Here is a 24,499-nt window from a genome sequence, read left to right as displayed (position 1 = left end):
AACTTACCTTCCCTACTCTCCTACACATGCCCGAAGTCATGCTTTAGCCCTGCTATGCTCTTCTGCTGCACCGGAGTTCCATTCTCTCTGTACCTTCCCCAGTTAGCAGTCAAAATCCTATTCCCTACAATGCCAATTGTAAATGCAAGACCTTTGTGAGAGTTTTCTTGCCCCCCCTCCTCCACGGGAAACTCCCCTTATTTCAGCCCTGCAGTGCTCTGTGCTTCCTTGTGGGTCTTACCTTCTCCTCTCTGTGGCAGCTCCAGTGGGGCAAGCCCAGGAGGTAATGCCCAGCGTGCTGCCAAGCTGGGCACCTCATCTGTGACCACCTCCTCCCTCCCTCCCCCTTGCTTTACCATTCCTGACCTGGCACTGAACTCTGTCACCTTTCTTCAATGCACGGTGTACTTGTTATAGCCTAAATCTTTGGCTGTAGACTCAGGGCTGATGTCTCAGCCTGGCACAAGGGCCTTCTGATGCCAGCTTCCACCCCCCACCCCATCACACCATGTTCTGCTCGTGCATAATTACTGTCAGCTTTCTGAAAACACCAGGCTCAGTCTCAAGCTTCTGGCCTGGCACATGCCGTTCCTACTGTGTGGACTGCCTTCCCCCATACTTCTCAAGGGGCTAAACCTGACTAAGCTCTAATGAGGTCATTCAGGTGCGTCCTCAAAGAAGCCAGCATGGAGAGGGGGCTTCTGGGTCCCACTGGTTTAAGCTCATATTACAGCATGTCCGGCACTCTGTTTCAGATGTTGCTCTCAGCTAAATGGACTACTCTAAAGGCAGGACTGCATCCCTGGTCGCTATCATTGCTGTAACACAGAGGTCGCTTTATTCAGCTCTATTCACTGCTTCTATTCTCACAGGATCTGCCATACACATTTACCACTACAGTTGAGAATTTAGTAAAAATTAGTGAAGCAAGATTATTCCTCCAAGAGAAATCCTTACCTAGGGATTTTTAATTTTATAAGCGGGCTACTGTAAGAAAACCACAGCCAGAGATGGCCATACATTGAGCTTCAGTCAAGTCCTGCTCCCCTTATCCTAAAATGTGAGAAGAGAACATATAGGTGAAGCAAAAAGACAAGGAGGGATGGGTGTGTCAATAGTCACCAAACTCTTGAGGCTTCTACTATGTTTAGTCACTTCCATTTGGACAAACTTTTGTTCTCCACACTCAAGGTTAGTTTGCTACGTTGTGCTGGACACATCTCCTCCAGAGAACAATCTATTAACTGACATCCAACTGTCCCCCACACATGCAAGGCTCCAGTAAGATTCTAGATTCTATTGTCTTCCAGATAAGATGGGCTCTGGCTTCGCTGCTGGGGTCTGCCCCAGACTAATGACTTCTCGTGAAGTTAACCCATTTGTCATGACCTTACTTTACCCGCCGACTGAGGGGCCATGGCTGGATGATCTTGCTTGCACGTTTTGGAATTCTCTGGGTTAAAGATAGAACATTATGAGGTGGTGAACGCAGAGGGGAGCACCAAACATGAAGCACGGAATTTACCCGGGAGTGCAAATAACTGAACTCACGTGGAAAGGGCAGTTGTTTTCCCTCTTTCCTCACAGAGTTTGGGAGATTGGTAATAAATATTCAATAGAACTGTGTCCCAGGTGTCACGTTTTAGTGGCACTAACAGCATTTTAGGCTGGACAAGGCCTGGTTCTCCTGATAGAATTTTTTCTTTGGTTTGGGGATATTGCCGTGCATGGCCAACAAAGGAGCAAAGGAAATAGAAATCTTCCAGCAGTTTTCACTTCTCATGCCTCGAAGCATCACTTGGGGGAAAGTCAACACATCTTTTTGTCACCTGTGTTCCCAGGCCAGGAATGGCAGTGAAGCTGAGGGGGAAAAGGGAAAAGGGATAATTCACGGAAAAGGATATTGGGTGGCTGGGACAGTCGCATGGAGAGAGGGTCAGTACAATTCAGTCTCTTTCCTTACGTTTAATTTTAGTTTTAAATTTGAAATATTGAAAATGATCACAATTAAATAATACTCACTAAACACCCAGTTGATCAAGGTATTTTATAAACCTTTGCTTGGAAATGTTTTTAAGGTAAGTGAGCTCTATCTAGTGGACAAATTGGCCCTGGTGACCTGGGAAGAACTCTTGTACAAGGAACTAGAACTGGTTCTCAATTGATGCCTCCAGTACCAAGGGTCACAGCTGTGTGCCAATAGGAAAAGAGAGGTGGAAAGTCTGCTCCTTACAGCCAAAGGGGCATTAAATCCTAGGCGAATGCCTGCTGAAATGGAGCCCTACGTGCGGCCAAATGCTGTTGTCAAAAACAGAAGAGCTGGCTCTAATTCCCCCAAACCAGATTCCAGCTCCGAGTTCCAAGAGCCAGCTGCTCTGGCCCCCTAAGGTGACATCTCTGGGCCCAGGATGACCTCCCTTGTCCTGTGAGAACCAGCCATACCGCAAGGTTCTTTCTACTTTGAGGAGACGAAATCTCTACAAGACTCTGTATACCACGTTTCCCCGAAAATAAGATCGGGTCTTATATTAATTTTTGCTCCAAAAGACGCATTAGGGCTTATGTTCAGCAGATGTCCTCCTGAAAAATCATGCTAGGGCTTATTTTCCGGTTAGGTCTTATTTTCTGGGAAACACAGTAGTCCCAGGGCATGACTTATTGCAATAGTCAAAGACGGCTTAGTCTTTGAATAGCTGACTAGTATTCCCTAAGTATCTGTGTTTAGCAAGTTATATGATCTGCTGTCAAGGAGTTTATATCACACACAGACACTCATACACATACACTCCTATTCTTTGAACTTTAAAAACAGAAGCATGAACGAACGCATGTATGCTTAGCTAACACAGCAATAGGATGTAGATGAATAAATCTTTACTGTAATTAACAAATCTTGTGCAATACAGGTGAGGGAGGTTTATCCTTCATTAGAATAGAAAAATGGAGGAGAGGGCATGGTTTTCCCTTCATTTGAAGGAGGCCGGGAGAAAAATGGTTCGTTTTATGCTTAGAAGAGTTGACAGCATGGATAGAGCATGGTTTGATGAATAGGAAACGGCTACTTCCTCCAGTGGGACTGGTAGCAGAACACAGGTGGTATGTGCCATGAGGCGCTGGGGGACTGCATGGGTAGGAGTATTGTTTTAGCCAGTAGGAGGGCTGGTTTCTAGGAGTCGTGGTGGTCCAACTTTCATACTGTGACCTTGGCTCATTGACCTGATTGCTACAAAGATATGTGTGGTAGGAAGAATCATGGCTCCCCAAAGAATCACGGTTCTCATCCTAATCCCCGGAAGCTGAATATGTTACTTTATATGGCAAATAGGAATTGCTAGTTAGCTGACCTTGAGATGGGGAGATTATCCTGGAGATCAAAATGGGTCCAATGTCATCACAAGGGACCTCTGAAGTGAAGGAGGGAGATAGGAGAGTCATTGTCGGAATGAGGACATGTGATAAAGTCTCCACCCCTCTGTTGCTTTGAAGATAGAAGAAGGGGCTGTGAGCCAAGGAATGCAGGCAACCTTTAGAAGCTGGAAAAGGAAAGAAATGGATTCTCCCCTAGAGCCACTAGAAGGAACCAGCCCTGCCAATGCCTTGATTTTTAGCCCAGTGAGACCCATTTCAGACTCCCAACCTCTAGAATTCTAAGATAATAAATTTGCATTGTTTTAAGCCACCAAGTGCGTAGTAATTTGTTACAGCAGCAATAGGACATAATCCAATATGGGAACCTGTCTCTGTTTTGGAGTCATGAGACCCTCTTAGTTATTTATGGTATGTAATATAAAGGAAAATTTATGGAATGTAAATAATGAAGAGTCTTGTCAAAATTAATTCTAGGATCTCTGTAGGCTCATTTATTTTACTAGAGCAAGGGTAGACTCTTTCTTCACTATTATATCCTCACTGCTTAGTTCAGTGCCTGACTAATTCATTTTTAAATGAATGAATCTTTTAACTTAATCCATGAAAAACCAAAACCAACTATCTTTTCAAAGAGTTTATTTTATAGTGTATCACTATTATTAGAAATCTTAAATCCAAGCTCTTGTTTAGACAAAGAATATCACACTGTACATTGTCATTCAAAGATGAGAGTTTTGGTTAGAGAATTTTTTTTTTAAGTTGTTGGGTTTAAACAAGAGTCATTATTGCTTCCTTGGGTCCTAGGAACTTCCTTGTACCTACACATGGTTGGAGTGTTAACTTGTCCTTTGCCTGTTCAATAAAACTTCTGTAATATGTAGTAAGGTGTAACCTTAAATCAGTGACCCCAAAAAAGTGCTTATTATTTGTGAAACTCAGTTTGGGAAGCTTGGTATTATTTCCTAATATTAATAATACTAATTATCTTTGCATGTGATCTTTTAGAATTAAGAATATTTCTAGTGTTGGTTTATATTTCTTCACTCACTCATTCTCTGAAGACATCTTTGGTAGGACCTTGGTATGTGCCATGACCTGGGGAAACAAAGGGAGATAAGATATGGCATATCCCAGAGGAATCCACATTCTAGATGGGAAGAAAGACCAGTGGGTAGATAAGGCGAATATAGAATAGCCAGTGTTAAAATGAATTGTGGTGCCAAGAGGAGAAAAAGTTCCAACTGTCCAGGTAGAATACAGCAGAGAGGAAGAGACATTTAAGCCAGGTACTGAAGGACCAGGAGGAACTTGGCAAGTAGAAGAAGGGAACATATATTATTAATTGCCTATGAATCTCAGGCACTGTGCTGAGCACTTTTGAGTGTGATTTTTTCATTTAATTTCTACCCTGATGAAAATTTTATTCTACAATAGTTGAGTAACTTTGCAAAACCACATCTGGTGTGATTTCTAGAACAGGAGTTGTCTTAGAAGTCATTGTTTTAAAGCAGATGTGGTCAGACTTGTTCTGGAAAAGATCAGAGAGTAAATATTTTAGTCTTTGTGGGCCATTCTGTCTCTGTCACAACCCTTCAACTGTGCCATTGTAGTGTGACGATAGCCATAAATAATATGGAAATGAATGAGCATGGATGTGTTCCAATAAAACTTTATTGACATAAATAGACAGTGTGCCAGATCTGGCCCATGGGCTGCAGTTTGCTGACTCCTGTTCTAGAATGGCAATTATAGCTACCATTTTGTTTTGGAATATTTCTGGAGAGGGAGCTTACAGGTTTCATTTGCTTCTCAAGGGGGGTCAGTGACAGTTTCAGAATGGATTATAGAATCTCACCAAGAAATGATGGCAGGCTGGATTAGTAATGGAGGTTCAGACTGACCTAGTATTCTAATATTTCACATCATTGTGGTTAATATTTAGCAGACCTCTGAGAATCCTGATAGAATACATCTTTAGGTCATTACAGATGAGTCCAAAGAGAAAACCACACTAATTCAGTCTTGGCAGAGAACTTGACATTGTGTGGGCAGGTGTGTGCTTTAAGTCTAAGAATTAAATTTAAAAAAAAAGAAAGAAATAGAGAAGATTTGTCTGGAACCACTGGGAAGAAATAAGGTAAAGATCTGAACGGATGAGCTGGGAGAAGCCTGGGGTATAAAGCCTTGATGCTGCTGTCTTCTGGAAAAGGGCAGAAACATCTGGTTAGTGTAATGATGAGGGGCTATGTATGTAAAAGGAAGTTCTAAGTCCAGATTAAAAAGCAGAATACATCTTGACATCTTAAAGCAACAAGCCAGAAAATCCATCTGTAATAGCTGATACTGTGGGAAAAGTCACTAAATTCAGAGATTTGAGTAAGGAGTCCTTCAGAGCAAAACAGTGAATTTTTTTGAGAACAGATCTTTCTGTTCTGAGTATATCCTAAGAGATATAGTGTGGTAAGAAAACACCCAGAAAACCATTCAAGGATTTCAGAAATGTTAACAAAAAGAAACATTGGAAAGCCATTGAAGTCATCTGCCCCAGCCCGACGTGACTAAAAGATTTGTTTTCTCTCTGCTGCTGGTGGGAGCTGCATGAGTATGGTTAGTTTCGGGAGCAAATCTCTTTTGAGTAAAACTTTTGAAAGATCAAAAGCAGACAAATTTTATAAGATGGTTTCAAGTTTGGATGGTTCCAACCGGATTGAAATGTTTTCTCACCAACAGGAATAGATTAAAAGTGATGTCTGGGCCTGTGGTCTCCAGAGGTTCCTGTGCTTGGTGTCCCAAAGTGTTGTGCTCTGGCTTCCCATCAGGCTCTGCGCTTTTGCTCTTGGGGTTGAATTGGGGAGTGGGGGGAGGGTGGGAGAGGGAAGGAAGGCAAAGATGGAAAATTGGAAGTAGCTATCTTCCTGGAAGACATTGGACATATTAACAGGCTACGGTTATTCCAGTCAAAACGATATAAACTTTTTCTTGTGTTTTGGATCCTGGGCATGAATTTTGCCTTGGATGAAATAGATGTGATTTTGGGATGTGCACAGCGTCCCTTACGGTGGGACTGGCTTTGCTGGCTCTCCTGCTGCTGTATCTCACTCTGACTTGCAAGCCTTAAACTCGATCCTATTGTGCATTTGTGCCTGGTTTTTCTAGCCTCTTCCTAGGTTAGGTGCAGCTTCATGAAAAGAGCTTCCTCAACATAGAAAACACACAGAAAACCATTAAGACATTTTAGGGCTCCAGAAGAAAATAATCTGTAAAGCAGATAAATGCTTTGATGTGGATTATGTTGAGCAAACGGTGTTTATATAAAAGGCTTTAACTTGTAAACCAATTAAAGAGTCTTATAATTTGACTTCTCTTTTTCATCAGACAAAGCTTTTTTTATACTGTAAATTTAGAAAAGAACATTCCTATTCTATAATCTGGCTGGCATTCTTTTATGTTAGCAAGGGTTAAAGAGAGCTTCAAAGCATTGTCGATGTATTGTTGTAGAAAGCTTTGAAGCTTTTATTAGCTTCACTGGAAATCTTTGTTTCCTGGAAAGTTCACTAATGGAATGTATAGTTTCTTACAGAAATCCATTTCTTAGCTGCATATAGTAAATAACCTAGTCAGTGGGGATGCTATTGCAAGATAAAATTAGTATCTAAATGAGTCCTGAGTCAGCTATTTCCATTGTAAAGTAAGTATTGGGTCCAATTAACCTTTTCCTTATCTTAATTCACCTCTCTAACTCTCCGATGACAATGTTCTACACATCTTCCAGCAACGCAGACAGCTGCTACTGAATGTGGAAATCACCTGCTCCAGCTCAGCACCTTCCATTTCAGTCAATAGCACCATCACACACCCCCAGTCATCCCGTGTGACCACTTCTCATTTTCACTGTCACCACCCAGTCTGGGACTTACTTTCTCTGGCTTAACGGCTGTGGTGGCCTCCTATCAAATTCTCTGCTTCATCTTGTCCACTTCCACACCTCCCTGCGCCCAAAGTCTATTTTCCTTGAAACAACTAGAGTGATTCTTTAAAACTAAATCAAGGTCATGTCACTCCCTCACCAACCCCCAACAGCGGCTTCTAGTAACTTCAAATAGAACCCAACGTCCTTCTTTGGCGCAGGGCCTGTAGGATTGTGCTCAGCTCTCTCTGACAGGCATTTCCTGCTGGCTCCCCAGGCACTCACTCTTCCTCGTCTTCACCCCACTCTCGCCACCTTGCTAGTCCCTTGGACTTCCGGTCACACTTCCATCTTAAAACTTGAGACTTTTCACTTGTTCTCTTCCTCCTCCTGAAGGAAGAAGGGGGTACTCACCAGCTTTCTTCCCCAGTTTGTCCAGCTCTGTGCTCAGATGTTACCTCCTCAGACAAACTTCACCACTTTATTTAAAATAGAAGCCCTTTCCCCCCATTCTCTTACCCTGCTTTTCCTTCCCAGCTCTTATTAGCTGGCATTCAGTTTATCACTGATTGATTGGTCTGTTTATTTGTCCAGTCATTTATTTATAATTTGTCTATCAGTCCCAAGAGGACGTGAGGTCCATCTTTGTATCTGTCATGTCTGACACACATAGGCAATCAAGGTGTATCTGCTCGGTTCTCAATGAAAGAAAGAACCAGAACCATTCACATTGGTGTTGGTCTGTAGGAGACCAAATCATAGTGCAGTTATGTTATTCAGTAGTAAGTACAGAATGTTTTTGATTGTCCCACCCTACTACAGGTTTGCCATTCAACAGTCAAGGTTTACATCTTGCCCAAGGATTTCAGCAGTAACTCAAGTTTACCTTCAACATAGTTCAACATAAGGATCCCACTACTTGAATATTTGGTGATTTAATGGTTTTATAGTGGTAATCTGTGCAGACAGACCAAGCCCCTGGAATCTCACTTGCCTTCTTTCCTCAGTGGTTGGCAGGCACATTTATAGCACAAGGAGAAAGAAGCACACACCGAAGTCTATTTTTAATACAGAAGAGTTCCTATAATTATCTAAACACTCAGAGGTTGCTTTAAGAAATTTTGTATGACTGAAGGAACTTTTTCTCCAATGAATGAGCAACTAATGATCTTCCTATAAATACTGTATGTTAAAAAAAATTGCATGTAGGCGTTAATAGAGGAAGTTGGAAAAATAGTTTGTAGAACATTGTAGAAGATGATAATAGCCCTATTCCATGAGATCATTTTGTTGGTATAATTGCTCTGAGCTGCTTTAAAAAAGTCAGATGTATTGATATATAATTTACATACAGTACAACGTATTCTTTTTGAAAATGTATAACTATGAGTTTTGATAAGTGTATATAATTGTGTAACCACCATAATGAAAATATAAATTTCCCTCACCCTAAAGTGTTCCTTGTGCCCCTTTGTAATCAGTCCCTCCACTCAGCCCATCAGAACCATTGTTTTCCATCCTTATAGTTTTGCGTTTTTCAAAATGTCATATAAACGGAATCAAACTGTATGTAGGTTTTTGAATCTGGCTTCTCTCACTGAGATGAATGCACTTGAGATTCACTCATGTTGTTGTGTTGTCAGTAGCTTGTTCCATTTTATTGCTAAATAGTATTCCATTGTGTGGATATACAGTTTGCTTATCCACTCACCAGTTGATGGATATTTGGGTTGTTTTCCAGTTTATGGTGATTATGAAGAAAACTCTCATAACATTCATGTACACATTTTTATGGAAACGTAAGTTTGCGTTTCTTTTTCTTGAATAAATACCTAGGGTTGGGGGCTGCTGAGTCATATGGTATCGATATGTTTAACTTTAAAAAAATGGCCAAACTGATTTCCAATGTGGCTGTGCCATTTCCTGTCTTCAGTTCCGTGAGCTGCGTTACAGCCCTTCAGTACTGATGCCCAGAGTGCTTTTCCTCCCTGAAGAGACACCTCGGGATTTCTCCCTCACTTCTTTCCCCTCAATTTTGTGTTCCAATCTCTTCTACTTGGATCTTTAAATAACTTTGATGTATAAGTTCTTTCAGCCCTTCAGTTTCTGTTTTCTGTCTCTACACATAATGCTAAGTTTCTATCTGTGTGACTCACCAGCTTTCTTAGTTCTAACTTAGTAGAGAACTAAGTTAAACTGATCTCAAGGGTGATGACTGCCCCGAGTAGGGCTTTCATGCAAGTGTAGGAGGCTCAGGGATGTGTGGTTGAACGCTATCCACATCTAGGGACAGAGTCTATTGTTAGGTTGGTGCAAAAGTAATTGCAGTTTAAAAGGTTAAAAATAATTGCAAAAACCGCAATTACTTGTGCATCAACCTAATATTTCTCTCCTGGCAATAAGGTGTCACCCACCAGGTGTGGAATATACAACTGTGCTTGGATGTTCACAGTAGTGAAGATTCATTGCACCCTAGGTGGAGAAGTCAGAAGCAAATCTGTGACTATTAAAAGGTATGCAGGTTTGTCTTGAGATACTAATTATGAAGTGTGTAGACTCTTGTGAACAGGTTTTGTTCTCTCTTAAAGCATTTACATTATTTTTTAATTACTGGTGCACATAGCATAATGGTTAAGAGTGAGAACTCTTAACCACTGTGCTATGTGCACTAATCACCTAGGTAACCTTGGGCAACCTCTCTATGCCTTAATATTTTCAGCTGTACAATGGGGATAATAATAGTACCTAGTAGTGGTGATTAAATGGTTAATAGAGAGGGTGCCAAAAAAATGTATACACATTTTAAGAAAGGAAAGAAAACTATATTAAAATTACACTGATGGTAACCACTTTGAGCACCTCTTATAATTGCAGAAGTCAAATATGACTGTATTCATCTTTTGTTATCAGTATATATTGAGTATTGCAATTTTAATACAGTTTTTTCCTGTCTTAAAATGTGTATCCATTATTTTGGCAACCTTTGTATGTATGTAATGCTTAGAACAATACCTGGCAAATATTACATGCTATGTGAGTATTAGTTTCTGCTGTTATTGTTATTAACTAAACTTTATTCCCAATAAAAATGTGTGTTTTTCATGCACTTGTCTCTCTTTTGCAGCTGCCAGGTACTAGCTACCTGTTCACACCATGACTAAAATTCAGTTAACAGAACCAGAATCTTACCACATTTTCTGGAGTAATGTGCAGTTACTGGTTATCAGATTTGTGTACTTATACTCACATATGTTGACCCGAATCTCATTTTTAAGTGATATCAGTTCTCAGGTTTAGCTTATTTCTCTTACTCCTGGAGGCTCAGGAAGAAGTCGTGATTTCTGAGGTACACTGTGATTCTCCCTCAGTCCCTGATTCCTCCATGTGAAAGGTTGAGTCCACCATAGTTTTAGTCATTATGTCAGGGTTAGAAGTTTGGCCACAAGACTTTTAATCATCTCTTTCTCTCTTCCTAGTTTCTTTGTTGCTATCTCCATACAAAGATGGTTACCTTTTAGCACTTCTTAGCAACATTTTCACCATACATTTTTTTACAGTGGCCATCTCTGCAGAGAGCAGACATGACCTGGCTTTCCCATTTGGGACCTATGGTGTGTGGGAGTCTAGTCAAGTTATCTCTCTCTCTCTCTCTCTCTCTCTCTCTCTCTCTCCCCCCCCCCCTGTCTGTCTGTCTGTCTCTCTCTCTGTCTGTCTGTCTGTCTGTCTGTCTCTCTCTCTCTCTCTCTCTCTCTCTCTCTCTCTCTCTATATATATATATATATATATATATATATATATACACACACACACACACACACACACATATAGAGGGTACCAAAAAATGTATACACATTTTAAGAAAAGAAAACTGTATTAAAATTGTAATAATATATACCAATAACAAAAGATAAATACAAACCATGTTTGACTTCTGCAATTATAAGAGGTGCTCAGAGTGGTTACCATCAGTGTCCAGACACTTCTGATGATGGCAAACTACTGCTTGAGCAAAGTTGACCAAAGTTTCCACTTGTATACACTTTTTTGGCACCCTTGGTATATAGATGCACATACACACACATATGTGTATACATATATATATATATATATACACACACACACACACACACACACATACATACATACATATATATTTAATTACTAAATATAAAGTTGTGTATACATCTTAGTCAGTTTGGGCTGCTATAACAAAATACCACAGACTGGGTATCTTAAACAACACACATTGATTTCTCATAGTTCTAAAGGCTGGGAAGTCCAAGATCAAGGTGCTGGCAGATTCCGTTCTTGGTGAGGGCCCACTTCATGGTTTGCAGACAGCCACCTTCTTGCTGTGTCCTCACATGGTGGACAGGAGAGAGAAAAAGCAAGCTCTCTGTGTCTCTTCTTATAAGGACATAAATCCCATTCATGAGGGCTCCACCCTCATGACCTAATTACCTCCCAAAGGCCCCACATCCTAATGCCATCTAAGTGGGAGTTAGGGTTTTAACATATGAATTTGGAGGGGGAGAACGTTTGGTGATTTAATGGTTTTATAATGGTAATCTGTGCAGAGAGACCATGGCACTATATATGGATGCTATAAACAATATAAAATACACAAACACATATATCAATCAAACAGCAAGCAAAGTTTTTCTTCAATGTTTGCTTGCTACTTGTTTATTCATTTTGTGGTTGCTATGGGGCAAGTGGTAGGAGGCACCACAAATTTTGGAAAAAAAAAAAATATGAAAGAACTCAAAATCGAGAATTCTGCCCATTAACTTAATTTCCCCACCTGTGATTTTGGCTAATATCCACATCCTTGGAATTTTGAAGCAGAAGACCTCCCAGGGTTTTGCAGGAACATATTAAAAAATATACAAGAACCTGACATTGCCTTTTAAGAACCTATGCTGTAATGGGATATATGGGAAGCCCATATAGCAGCATAAAGCCCATGAAGTGGGAAATGAGTCCCCAAAGAAAGATATCCCTGAGGACAGAGGGGTGGTGGCATTTCTGGTTCTCACTAGGGACAATCGTGGTGCTTATTTTAGCTCCCTTTCCTTCATGTGTCCCCCACGTCAGTTGCTATTTTGATTGTGAGCATCTTCCTGCAGCTGGTGGTGTGCTGATTGCCAGAAGCCCTGGGGGGAGGGGAGAGCTGCCCCTGTGTCCACTGGTATGCCTGTCAGTCCTTCAGCATCTGTTTGTTCAGCACTGGACTCAGGACTATGCAACACTAAAAACATATAATATGACAAGAGTCCTGCTTATAAAAACCCACTGTCTCATTTTTAAAGAAAAAAAAATACATATGAAATTCAGGCAACTCTTGATTAAGAGAAGCAGAGTACCAAAAAATTGTCATTGTCATATTATACTTTAAATGCATTTAACATACCCTTACTTAGTGAAGACTACCAACATTTACTTAGTAAAAAAAAATCCAGTATTTAGGAAAATAGTCACTGTTCTATGGATATTATCTTAATGTATAAAAATATTACAAGCATAATAGTTTAGGATCACAAAATCTCCTATAAGTTACTTGAGAAATAAAATAGTCTAGTTTTAGTACTCTTAAAATGATCTATTACTTGTTCTTTATTCAAGCTTTCTGCTCCCCCGCCCCCCAATATTAAAATGAAGCCTAAACAATTTAGTATGTCATTGAGAGCTGTGTTTTCCTCTTTCTGAAGGTGTTGCAGTGGGCCTAGTGATCTTTGAAGGGAGTTCCTCCCCTCTTGTCCCTGTTGCCCTATCTCCCATGGTACCTGTTGCCCTATCTCCTATGGCATCTTCCCACTGGTGTCATTGCTCATTTATTTGCCTCTAGCCTTGACTTCTACACATGGCAGTGGAGTCACTTGCTAATAGTTTTCCTATCAACTTGTATGGTCCTAGAATTAATGCTGGCAGAATGGCACCTTGGACATCAATATAGTAAGTGCATGTTTGAAGGGTGGTGGAATGGGGCTATCCCTACACTGTTACAAACTCACTGTGATGTCTGTAGGCTATTCTGTAGCTACAGTCAATGGACACCTTCTGAGAGTTACATGGTTTTGTTGATTTGAAGGTATTCTTTTTTTTGTTTGTTTTACAAATGTTCAAATAATGATAATGATTTATTTCTTTATCTATCTATCTATCTATCTATCTATCTATCTATCTATCTATCTAACTACCTACCTACCTATCTATCATTACTATGGCTAAGCCAAACCTGGGCGGTTAAGAATGAACTCTAGTAGTCATTTATAATCAGATGTTTGGCAGAGATTCAGGAGAGAGAAAGGTCCCTAACGAAGAAGTTAGGCAGTCAGGGAAGGCCTCATGGAAACGAGGCATTGCGAGCTGAATCCTGAAAGATATCTTGAAATTTATATGAAGATAGGGAAGAAGTACCCATGGTTCTGGGAGGAAGTGCCCATGGCTCTGGGAGGAAGTGCCCATGACTCTGGGAGGAAGTGCCCATGACTCTGGGAGGAAGTGCCCATGACTCTGGGAGGAAGTGCTCATGGCTCTGGGAAACTATCTTGAAGAAACTAATTTTCCTTGCTCTAGGCATCGATGGAAAGAAAGAGGGGAGAAAGTAACCAGAATAAAGTTGGGTCTCCTAGAATCCTCGTCCCTAGGGTCTGTAAGTAGGGATTTTGTATGCTTGGTGGAGGGGGGAGAAGGCCCTGGTAAATGCTGTGCACCTAGAGAGCCTGACACTGTAGTAGGTAAGTAGTATGTGAATAAAACTCACCAGAGACGTCCCTTCACTGTGGGCACATCCATTGGTACCTCCTGTCAAACCTAAATCTTTTGAAACATTAAAATTGTGCCTTTCTCTGGTGTATCTGCTTTCTAGATGCAATTGGTCTAGAATTCATCACAAAGTCATCTCAAAGTTCTTGCCGAGGGATTGATCATCGTTTGAAAGTCCAGCAAAAGTTTATTTTTCTCCTGGAAGAAATACTTTAGAAAGGTTGAGAAGAGGCCTGGAGAGATAAGACAAGACCTTATGGGTGTGACCTGGAGGGGAGCTCCTCTTCCTGCTGCAGGAGCCATATGAATTCTTCTTTTCCCAATGCCATGTTTTCCTCTGGAGTGTTTTGCTGCTTTCGTACAGCTTTGACTAGTATATTAAATGTCAACATGTCATTTAACTTGGACCCTTTCCTGATTGTGGTCTTGCTCTTTCCCCCAAAGTATCTTGAGGGCATTAAAGCTAATTTATTGTTTTGTTTTTCTGTTAGTGGCTGTATTCTGAAGTTTTATTACCTAGTGACTGAGGTTTTCCCTTTGTCTTTGGACGAACCCAATTCCTAGATCTAAAGTGTTTCAGGTACAGGCCTTTCAAACTCCTTGGTCCTTGGGCTCACAATCTCCACTATAGATTATCTCCTTCCTGGTCTTACAATTTTAGATCCTCAAGGGGATCCTTTTGCATACTCAAGTTTTGAGAACCCCTGCTCTAGAAGGTTCTCAGGGGCTGTGGGCCAATGACAGACAGACATGTGAGTCAAGGCAAAGCGTTCAGCTCTCTAAGTAGAGGGAGTGATGTGAATCCTCTCCTGCCCTCGCCTGTTGGATTCTCTTGGTTCTCTTGGCCTTTTCTCCTTTTGCATAATTTCATTGTTCCCTTCTTTTGTGGCCAGTACAGAAAGAGGGTCCTTTTGTCCAAAGCAGGTAAATTCTTCCTTAGTTTGGTATCCTGAGGAGGAGCCCTACAGGAAATAGAGGCTTAAATTGATCTAGCCCAGTTCACAAGGCTCCAAAGCTTTTAGTAATAAACAGATTTAAGGGGGAGGAGGGAAAATGATTTTATTTTTCACACACAAAAAATAGCCTACTGAAACCCAACAGTTTGTCTGCGTTTACCACAACCACCTATATGGTTTAAGTAATAAGTTCATGGCTGTCTGAATTTTACCAAGCAGTGGTAACAATAATGTGTTTGGGGTTTTTTTTTGCTTCGTGGAAACTTCACATGGGTTGACTCCCATCTTTCCCCTCAACACCACAGGCTGATTTCCTTATAAGTTGCCTCCGCCTGGGTTTTTGGAGATGAACCCCATTCTTTCTATACAAAGTATAGGCTCTGACACCATGTCTCCCATATGCTACTAAAAACTGAGAACTAATCCCAGTTCTGGTACTTTACACCGGTGGTGTGTCACTGGCTGCTGTCCAGTTCAGAGCCCTCTGTGTTTGAGTAATCTGTTTCCTAAGATGACTTTTTCAAAAAGTCATCCTTGTAGAACAAGGAAGTTCTGAATAGACATTGAGAGGAAGTAGGAGGAAGTGCTTCAGTAGCCTAAAACAAAAGGTTTCCTGAAGCCATCTTTAACCACTAACGGACTAACCACTAACCAACTAATAGAACCTAAGGGCTTTTCTTGTTAGTCCAGGATCTCAGGGCTGGAGCTTTGCTTGTGTTCATTCAGTACCCCTCTCTCAGACTGAGTCATCAGGAATTCCACAGAGTCAGTCAGCCACTTTGGGTGTAAGGAATGAGTCTGTTACCATGTGAGTCATCTTGTGTACAAATTACATACAGTTAGGAAAATCACAGGAAATGTACATTTTTTTTAGTCCTACTGTGTTTCATTTGTGTGCAAGTGTGTTTTCCCTCATACCCCAGCCTTTGAGGAAAATAAATGTTGAAGATTTTTCTCTGCCTGGAATTAGCCCAATCACTCATTCTGGATGCCCTAGACCAGGGGTGTCTAAACTTTTTTCAATGTTTTTCACCAAGGGCCATATGTGGTAAAATACACAAACAGCCGGCTACTCACTCGAGGTGAAGTACGTATTGCCTCACCTGGTTTATTTAAGTAAACTAAATATATTTTTGGAATTTGTTGCGGGCCAATTAACAATGGATTGCGGACCGCAGTTGGCCCGTGGGCCGCAGTTTTGACACCCCTGCCCTAGACAGTTTAGTCTCCAAACTTCTTTCTCCAGTGTCTCTCTTTTTCTAAGGAATTGATGCTTTGTCAGTTCCTTATGGTTGACAACCCATATGAGTTCCAACTCACTCTCCTCTGTTTTCTCAGGTCTCTTTGTTATATAACTTCTCTTCCCAAAGCCCCTTATTTGGATCTGATATAAATTTGTGTTTTAGAAAGTAATCATGTTTACTCAAGATGACACTTGCCTTCAGACCAAATATATAAAATTTCAGTCACCACAGAACATTAGAGCTATGGAGAACCATTCGATAGAAACGATTTTCTTCACTGAGTTTAAGATGAAGGAAAAATGTATTTTTAATTGAGTATTTTTATGAGGTTTAAAAAGAGGCTCTAACCACTGCCTATAATTTGTAGTTGCTGATGTAGCTGAATAATTGAAAGGGAGAAAGCTTTTTAGAAGCAGAGAATGAATCAAAGCAGTGTATCCTGCTTTGCTCATGCATGTGGTTGTCTTATATTATTTGCTATTTTCTTTCTTAGATTTCAAAGAAATTTTTCTCCTTTTTCAGAGAGAGCTTGATTAGATGGTCTTGAAGGCTTGAAGCTGAGGAATGAAGATTTTGAAGTCATTCTACATCTGAAGCCATGATTTAAATATCAGCAGTACGGTAAGTATTTTGGAAAGAAATATAACAGTTTTGTGGTTAACACATACATCATTGGTTTTTGTCTGCATTTTGAGAATACATTAAAGTATACAGTAATAACATCTATCTAGTAAAGTTGTAAAGTATGTTATGAAGGGTGAATTTGTTTGAATCACATTCAACAAATCAGAGCTCTGAGAAAATGAAAGCTACCTGTGTGATTAGGGTTTTTTTTTTCAGCTAAGCTGTGGCTATGAGAGAACATTCAGGGACTCTAAGACTTTCTAGATGAGATCAGATCCAGTCACAGGAAAGGAAGCAAAAGCTTCCTTCCAGGAAATGTTCTATCTGAACTGCCTCTCTGGAGCAGTATTTCTCAAAGTGTGTTCCTGAGAACACAATTCCCTAGACTATTATTACTGTGGGGATGGAGGTGGGAAGATGGGTCTGTGCTCAAATGAGTTTGGAAAAACTTGGATTAAACAATTGTTTTTGAAGGATCTCAAAAATGAATGAGTCTTATGAATCTCTATGGGTGTGTTTAGTCAGCAGTGCTTACCAAAGTCATCTGGACTCTTTTCTTCTGGGCATCTTAAAACCAGTGTTCCATTTATTCATTAAATATTTATTGAACACCAGCCATGCACGATGTTAGATTCTAAAATGACAACAATAAATGAGATTGGCAATGTTTGTGTATAGACAGTAAATAAGGTAAGAAGAAAGTAAGAGCAATTATTGATAGGCATGATAACAGATATTTAAGAGAATGATCTGGGGAACTAAGGGGCCTGGGTTTTAATTCTGAGTCTGTCACTTATAAACTGCATGACCTTGAATAAGACATTTAACCTCTTTTTCAATTTCCATATCTGTAAATTGATGATAATAACATCTGTCTAGTAAGGTTGTTGTGAGGATTAAAATGATGACTACTTGCTGGCAAATACTAAGACTTATACAAGTGTTATCCAATTTGGTGATTATTATAATAATGGATGGGTACTTTGAAGGTTATATAATAGACTGACTGGGGAAAAGATATTGGTGGATGGGAACGTTCGAATATGATTGACCAGGACTGCCCAGAAATAGAGAACTGTAAAGATGAGACGTATTGAGTTATGGAGATAGTATAGAGAGAGCATACACAGGGAAAAGCAAGTGCAAAAGTCTATGTTTGATGCAGAGAAAACATTTGGCAAAATACAATTCCTCTTCATGATAAAACAAAAACAAAAATAATAAAACCAAAAACAACAAAAATGAAACAAACTAGGAATGAAAGGGAACTTTTTGAACCTGAAAAGGGAGTCTATGAAAAACCCACAGCTAACATCGTACTTAATCATAAAGTACTGCAAGCTTCCCCCCTTAGATGAGGAACAAGACAAAGATGTCTACTCTTATCACTTCTGTTCAGTATCATCCTGGGGGTCCTAGCGAGGGCAGTTAGGAAAGAATTTAAAATAAAAGACTTCTAGACTGTAAAGGAAGAACTAAAACTATCTCTATTTGCAGATGACATGATCTTGTATATGGAAAATCCACTAAATTATAGAACCAATGAACAAATTCAGAAAGGTTGCAGGGTACAAGATCAGTACACAAAAATCAACTGTATTGCTATACACTTATACTGAACATCTGAAATGAAATTAAGAAAATAATTTATTTTACTTTAGTATGGAAAATAATAATGTACTTAGGAATAAATGTAAGCAATGAAGTGTAAAACTTATACTCTTAAAAGTATAAAACATTATTGAAAGAAATTAAAGAAAATCTAAATAAATGAAAAAACATCCCACGTTCATGGACCAAGACTTACTATTGTTCAAATGGCCATGCTTCCTATACTGATTTATAGATTCAATGCAATTGCTATCAAAATCTCAGATGGATTCTTTACAGAAATTAAAAAGCTTATCCTAAAATTCATATAGAAATTTAAGGGACCCAGAATAGCCAAAACAATCTTGAAAAATAGCAAACTTGGAAGACTCACATTTCCTGATTTAAAAACTTAACACAAAGCTACAGAAATCAAGACACTGTAGTACTGGCATAAGGATACACATATTTTGAAATAGAATTAATAGACCAGAAATGAAGCCATACATTTAAGGTAATTGATTTCTGACAAATTTTCCGAGACAATTCAGTGGGAAAAGAAGTCTTTTCAACAAATGGTTATGGGACAACTGGATATCCACATGCAAAAGAGTGAAGATGGACTCCTATCTCATACCATATACAAAAATTAATTCAAAATGGATCAAAGTCCTAAATGTCAGAGCTAAAGCTATAAAACTCTTAGAAGATAACATGGTTTTTAATCTCTTGACCTTTGATTGGGCAGTGGTTGTTAGATAAAATATCAAAAGCACAAGTGACAAGAGAAAAATAGATAATTTGGACTACAACAAAATTAAAACTTTTGTGCATCAAACGACATTATCAAGAGAGTGAAAATACAACCCACAGAATAGGAGAAAATACTTGCAAATCATATAATCTGATAAATGACTTGTTATCTCAAATATATAAAGAACTCTTATAATTCAATAGTAAGAAGATAACCCAACTCAAAAATAGGCAAAGCTCTCAGTGGACATTTCTCCAAAGAAGATATGCAAACAGCCAATAAGCACCTGAGAAGATTCTCAGTATCACTAGCCATCAGGGAAATGCAAATCCAAACCATAATGAGATACTATTTCATTCCAGTATGGAAGACAGACAGTAACAAGTGTTGGTGAGGATATGGAGAAATTCGAACTCTCATGCATTGTAAAAATCTTTCCAAATAGCTGCTTTGGAAAATAGTCTGGCAGTTCCTCATACAGGGAAACATAGAGGTACTTTATGATCTAGCATATCCACTCCTAGATACATGTACGTATATAAACGATATATTTTGGACGTGTGAGTATCAGCACTTGGTGATTGATGAGATACTAATATAGGGAGTAAGGTGAAAAGAGGAATCAAGAATGACTCTTAAATTTTGGCTGTGGCAACTTCTGAGAAAGAGAGGAAAGACTAGGGATGGAGTTGTTTTCATTTTTTAAATGGTGAGAGCCTGCTTTGAGAATCCAGAGTTCTGTTGTGGATACACTAAGTTTCAGTACCTGTTAAATATCCAGATAGAGATATTAACTAGACAGTTGAATGTGCATCTAGAACTCAGAGGAGCAATTCTGACTGGATTTAAAATTTAGATAATAGGTAAATCCATAGGCAAAGATGAAAAGAGAGAGAGAGAGAAAGAGAGAGAGAGGAAAGATGGGTAGATAGATGGGGGGAGAGATGGACTGGGGGAGTGAATAAGTCTAAGGATGAGGTAGAATAGAGGAGAACCACAAAGAAAACAAAAGGAGCACCAGCCAGGGAGGAAGGCAAGTAGGAGAGTTTAGGGTCACAGAACTCAGGTGATTTGAGACGGAGGGAGGGGTCCACAGAGGTGGAGTGACGGAGAGTTCAGTAAGAGGAGAACAGAAGCATCTTTTGGAACTGCCAAGATGGATGTTGTTTCACTGTAATTGAAAACAAAACAAAACAAAAACACAGCAACAACTGGTACCATGACAAAAACAAAAAAAAAGTTCAATAGTGGAAACCAGATCACAGTGGGTTGCAGAGGGAATGTGAAGTGTTAAACTAGAGGGAGGTGGGCTGGTATTTCTAGACGATTGCTGGAACCACACTCTGGTGAAAAATTGCTCAAGGATCCTTTCCTGCTCTGCTGAAACAACTGAGTGCCGAGGGCTGAGTGCTGGTAGGGTTTGAAGGCCATCTCTTCCCATGGAGCCAGCTCTTAGGGGTATAAATCCTGCAGCTAGGCAGCTGCCAACTTGTAGGTAGGGGTTGGTAGTGCTGGGCTGGGATCCAGACAGGAGGGTCATTCTTTGCTTTGTTCTCTAATGGTTTTGATTTTCTTTTGTTATTTTGATTGGGAGAAAGCTGAGAGAAGGATTTTATTACTGTGCTTTTTCAAAGTTTTGATCAAATTGTTTGAAAATATTTATTTGAAGTCAGAATAGAGAAAAGGCATTCTATGCTTTAAGACACAGTCTTTATAAAGCAAATTTCTGGCTATATGTACATCACTGTATGTACATCTCTTTAGACATCAATGGAACCCAGTATTTGGCCCACTGAGCGCATAGTGGGACTTGAAGCAAGGTGGAGGGAGAAGTGGCACACAACTTTCTCAGAAGGCACACAGACAGATGCTTGAGGCAGATGCTTTTCATAAACCTCAGGAGTACGTTGACCATGCATCTTACCATTGGCCTGAGCACATTGTTTCTCATGCTTCTGTACTAATTTAAACTGTGTGGAAATTACTTTTAAAGATACATGTTCCTTTAAGTAACCACCCAATTTTCACTTACTCTTGAGAAAATGGACTGCTACTTAGGCATATAAATGGCCTATCATAAAACAGTATTTTTAAAATCCAACATTTTCTAACTAGCTTGGCACAAAATTAGAAAACATCCTCGTTTTTCAAGCCCTGGTTAAAGGCTCTTTATAAGGATTTTTCTTGTGTATGTGTTTAAAAAAAATTATGTGGTTGTTGTTTGGTTGTGTTTTATTGTATATGGAAGGGCTATGTATTTATGGATTTTGAGGGAAGAATTTTTCAGTATTACTTTCATGAAAACATTCTTATTCTGAAAGAAGAATCTTAATTTGTCCCAGAGCACAGGTCCACAGGGTTTTAAATGTATTATTATGAGAAAACTTTATTAGTAATGTGTCCTACTTGGTGAGAAGCTAGAATATCATCCACAAGGAAATAGGAAAACACCAGCTTAAAAGAAACCCGGACTTTAGAATCTTGTTTTTTTTCAGCTGTCCCCTGCCCAAGTTTAGAGATTTTACCAGCTTCTGGTAACTTCCAATCAGGAGAGAATGAGAGTGGTTATTGGGAAGAATTATTTGAACCTCAACGCGTTATTTTGCCTAAAGGGCCGTGCTAAAGGGCACTTTTTATATCTTGATTTTAAAAGCGCTAGAGAAAGTGGTTGTAACGAAAACGAGTTTAGTCTGCTGTGTGCACAACTAACTGCTTCTGGAGAGCAGCCTGCAGGAGACTCATCATGGCCTGGGTTGGACAAGGTCAGTGTACAGTGTCTTCTGATTGTTTTCAGAGACTCGGATTGTATGAAGCAGGTGCCACTGACAACATTTCAGATCATTTTATGGAGGAGCACTGGCTGAGTTTTTTCTGCTCTGGGAGGCTCTGTGCAAATTGCTTTGTTTCTCAAAACTGTCTTGTTTGTTTTGGGATACAGCCAGGCCTCTAATGTGGGTGGTGTGTGCTGTGTCACAAACCTCAGGCCCCAAGGCTTGAACTTGGCTTTGTCTGTCAGATCAGATGAGCTGCAGGAAACAGGCAGCTAGCGCTTGGGGCAAACTTAAAAGTGATGTGTGTGAGCCTGTGTAGCCAGAGCCTTTGGGCAGATGTCTTTGCGATGTGGGAATCTGGGTGACATGAAGAGTGAACAACAGAAGAGGACAGGTAAGGGCCCTCTGGACTTTCTGAAATAACTTCGTTTGGTTGCATTTAGAAACCTGGGTAGCATTTCATGGGCTGGTTGGGGGCCTCGTGCTCTCTTTTCGATGTGTGTGTGTGAGGATGATTTTTGGGTCTTGATAATGTACTTCGAGCATTGCAACTAAAAATGCCACAATTTGACTTTTTAAGTAAAAATGTAGGTTTTGTTTGTTTGTTTTTGTTTTTTAAACTGTGGCCCTACTACTAAAAACCTATTACTATCCAGCTCTCTAAGTATGAAAAACAAGCACATAAAATTCCTAAAGGAATGTCTTTCTTTGTGATGTTTTATTAAATCCAATGTAAGATGTAGGTCTTATTTAAAATGAAATCTACCATAAAATGCAAAACAGAAACCACGGAAGAATATAACTACACCTTTGGACTTCTCTGGTCCTTACCTGTTCCCAATCTCTCTCTCTCTCTCTCTCTCTCTCTCTCTCTCTCTCTCTCTCTCTCTCTCTCTCTCTCATACACACACACACACACACACACACACACACACACACACACACACAGGCGTACCTCTAATTGCATGAAAAATGGGTAGCAAACATCTTGAAGGGCAAACAGAAGGTATAACACAATCAAATAAGAGGTTGAATATAAATTGGAACAACTCTTAACTTTTTATTTCACTTTCATTTGGATACTTTTACTAATTCTCTTTGTGGGTTTAGACTTTTCAAACATTCTTTGGCTCTGGGAGAGGGAGTTGTATAACCATAAAACTTGAGAATCCTGGCCCTAGAATAAATGTTCCTTTAAAAACCCCAAGGACAGAAAATTGAACACAGCTGTGCAAAAGAAAAAGACAAAAAGCCGAGGGATGGTTCAGGGCTGCGGGCGCCCTGACCAACTTTCCCAAGTGCACTGGGGCTGTGGTTTCTTGGTGGGAGATGGAGAGCTGCGGTGGTCTTTCTGAATGTTTCAGGAAAAGGCCAAGACCTTCCTTCAGAACTGGATGTTTCTGTGATGTGGTGAAGAGAACATTCTAACTAGATTTGTTTTGCATGGCTCTGCTTGTCCTGTGCATATTCTATTGTTTTCCCCTGGAGAGAATTGGGGTCTTGGGTTATTTTCTGAGATGCCATGATCTGGCAAACCTTATAGTTCCTACTTATAACTATGCTTCAGAGCTGAAGCAGTTTCCACCAGAGTCAGAAGATAGAAGAGGCAAGATTTTTGAGCCCCAAATTTCCACTCTTCTGCCCCCTCAGTCACAGAATTTCCCTCAGAACACACAGCTTTAAAGTGTGGTCCTGAGAACATGGCACTGTTGTTCCTTGTGTCTCCTCCCCTGGGATACAAACCGTGCTGTCGCTGCTGTGATGTTGGCCTCCTGGGCCCCGCTGTTTGGTTAGCAGCCCAGGGGGAACCGTCGCCGTGGACTGAACCTCTGTGCAGCTTGGGATTAATCACTTTGCTCTGTGTCAGACCGTGTAATGATGATTCATGCTTCTTCCTCTGCAAGATTAGATTACTGTACTTTTCATATCCTGGACTGCCCACTAGGGATTTGAATTAATACTTGTTGGTATAGGAAGCAGTGTCGTGTTTCTGGGGAGAAAGGACTCCACTTGCCCATTTGGCCATCGCCAGAAAACATTTAGGGAGGGCCTGTTGTGAGCCTGGCTCTGGAAAGTAATGCTGCCTTCAGGGTTTGCCACGTCACGTAGCTTACCTTCGAGGCTGCAGGCAGGGTCTGTGCGAGTACTTGGTCCAGGTACAGTGGGTGCCTATGTGATGCTCTGCCTAGAAGATGAGAAGGCACGGAGGGATTTGCCAGGGTCTCCTATGCTGAAATCAAGCACTGCTTAATGAGGAAAATCTCCTCCAAGGAGGTACTCGGGAATGAAGAAAATGCATTCAGGTTTGTGGAACAGTCTACACGAAGCTAGCAGGGATTACGATCACAGATTTCAGAGTGGTGGGAGCAACGAGAGGGGAAGTAGCCTTTGGAAAAAAACTCTCTGTTTTGGCGCTATCCCTGTAAAGTATGTGTTATTCATTCTATTCCTTCAACAATTATTTATTGAGCACTTCCTATGTGCTAGGCACGGTTCTGCACACTGGAAATTAACAC

At 40.2% G+C, this 24,499-nt stretch overlaps 1 protein-coding gene across 7 annotated transcripts in view; it reads left to right on the top strand.

Moving 5' to 3' along the window:
• Positions 1–24,499, top strand: part of SVIL (supervillin) — a 221,944-nt gene that overhangs the window by 40,969 nt on the left and 156,476 nt on the right. For 6 of the 7 annotated variants that reach the window (XM_074324735.1, XM_074324729.1, XM_074324733.1 and 3 more), the window contains one exon: positions 16,767–16,865. Coding sequence is in view for 1 of the 7 variants with exons in the window: in XM_074324724.1 (XP_074180825.1) it covers positions 22,320–22,377 (58 nt within the window). In the remaining 6 variants the exon portion in view is untranslated. Of the gene's footprint in view, positions 1–16,766; positions 16,866–22,249; positions 22,378–24,499 lie in introns of those variants that run through there. The other variant, XM_074324724.1, reaches the window with a different exon arrangement.

The sequence above is a fragment of the Rhinolophus sinicus genome, linkage group LG02 (assembly GCF_036562045.2).
Source record: "Rhinolophus sinicus isolate RSC01 linkage group LG02, ASM3656204v1, whole genome shotgun sequence".
NCBI lineage: Eukaryota > Metazoa > Chordata > Mammalia > Chiroptera > Rhinolophidae > Rhinolophus > Rhinolophus sinicus.
Note: the sequence above shows the minus strand (reverse complement) of the source record. Positions and strands in the feature narration are given on the sequence as shown.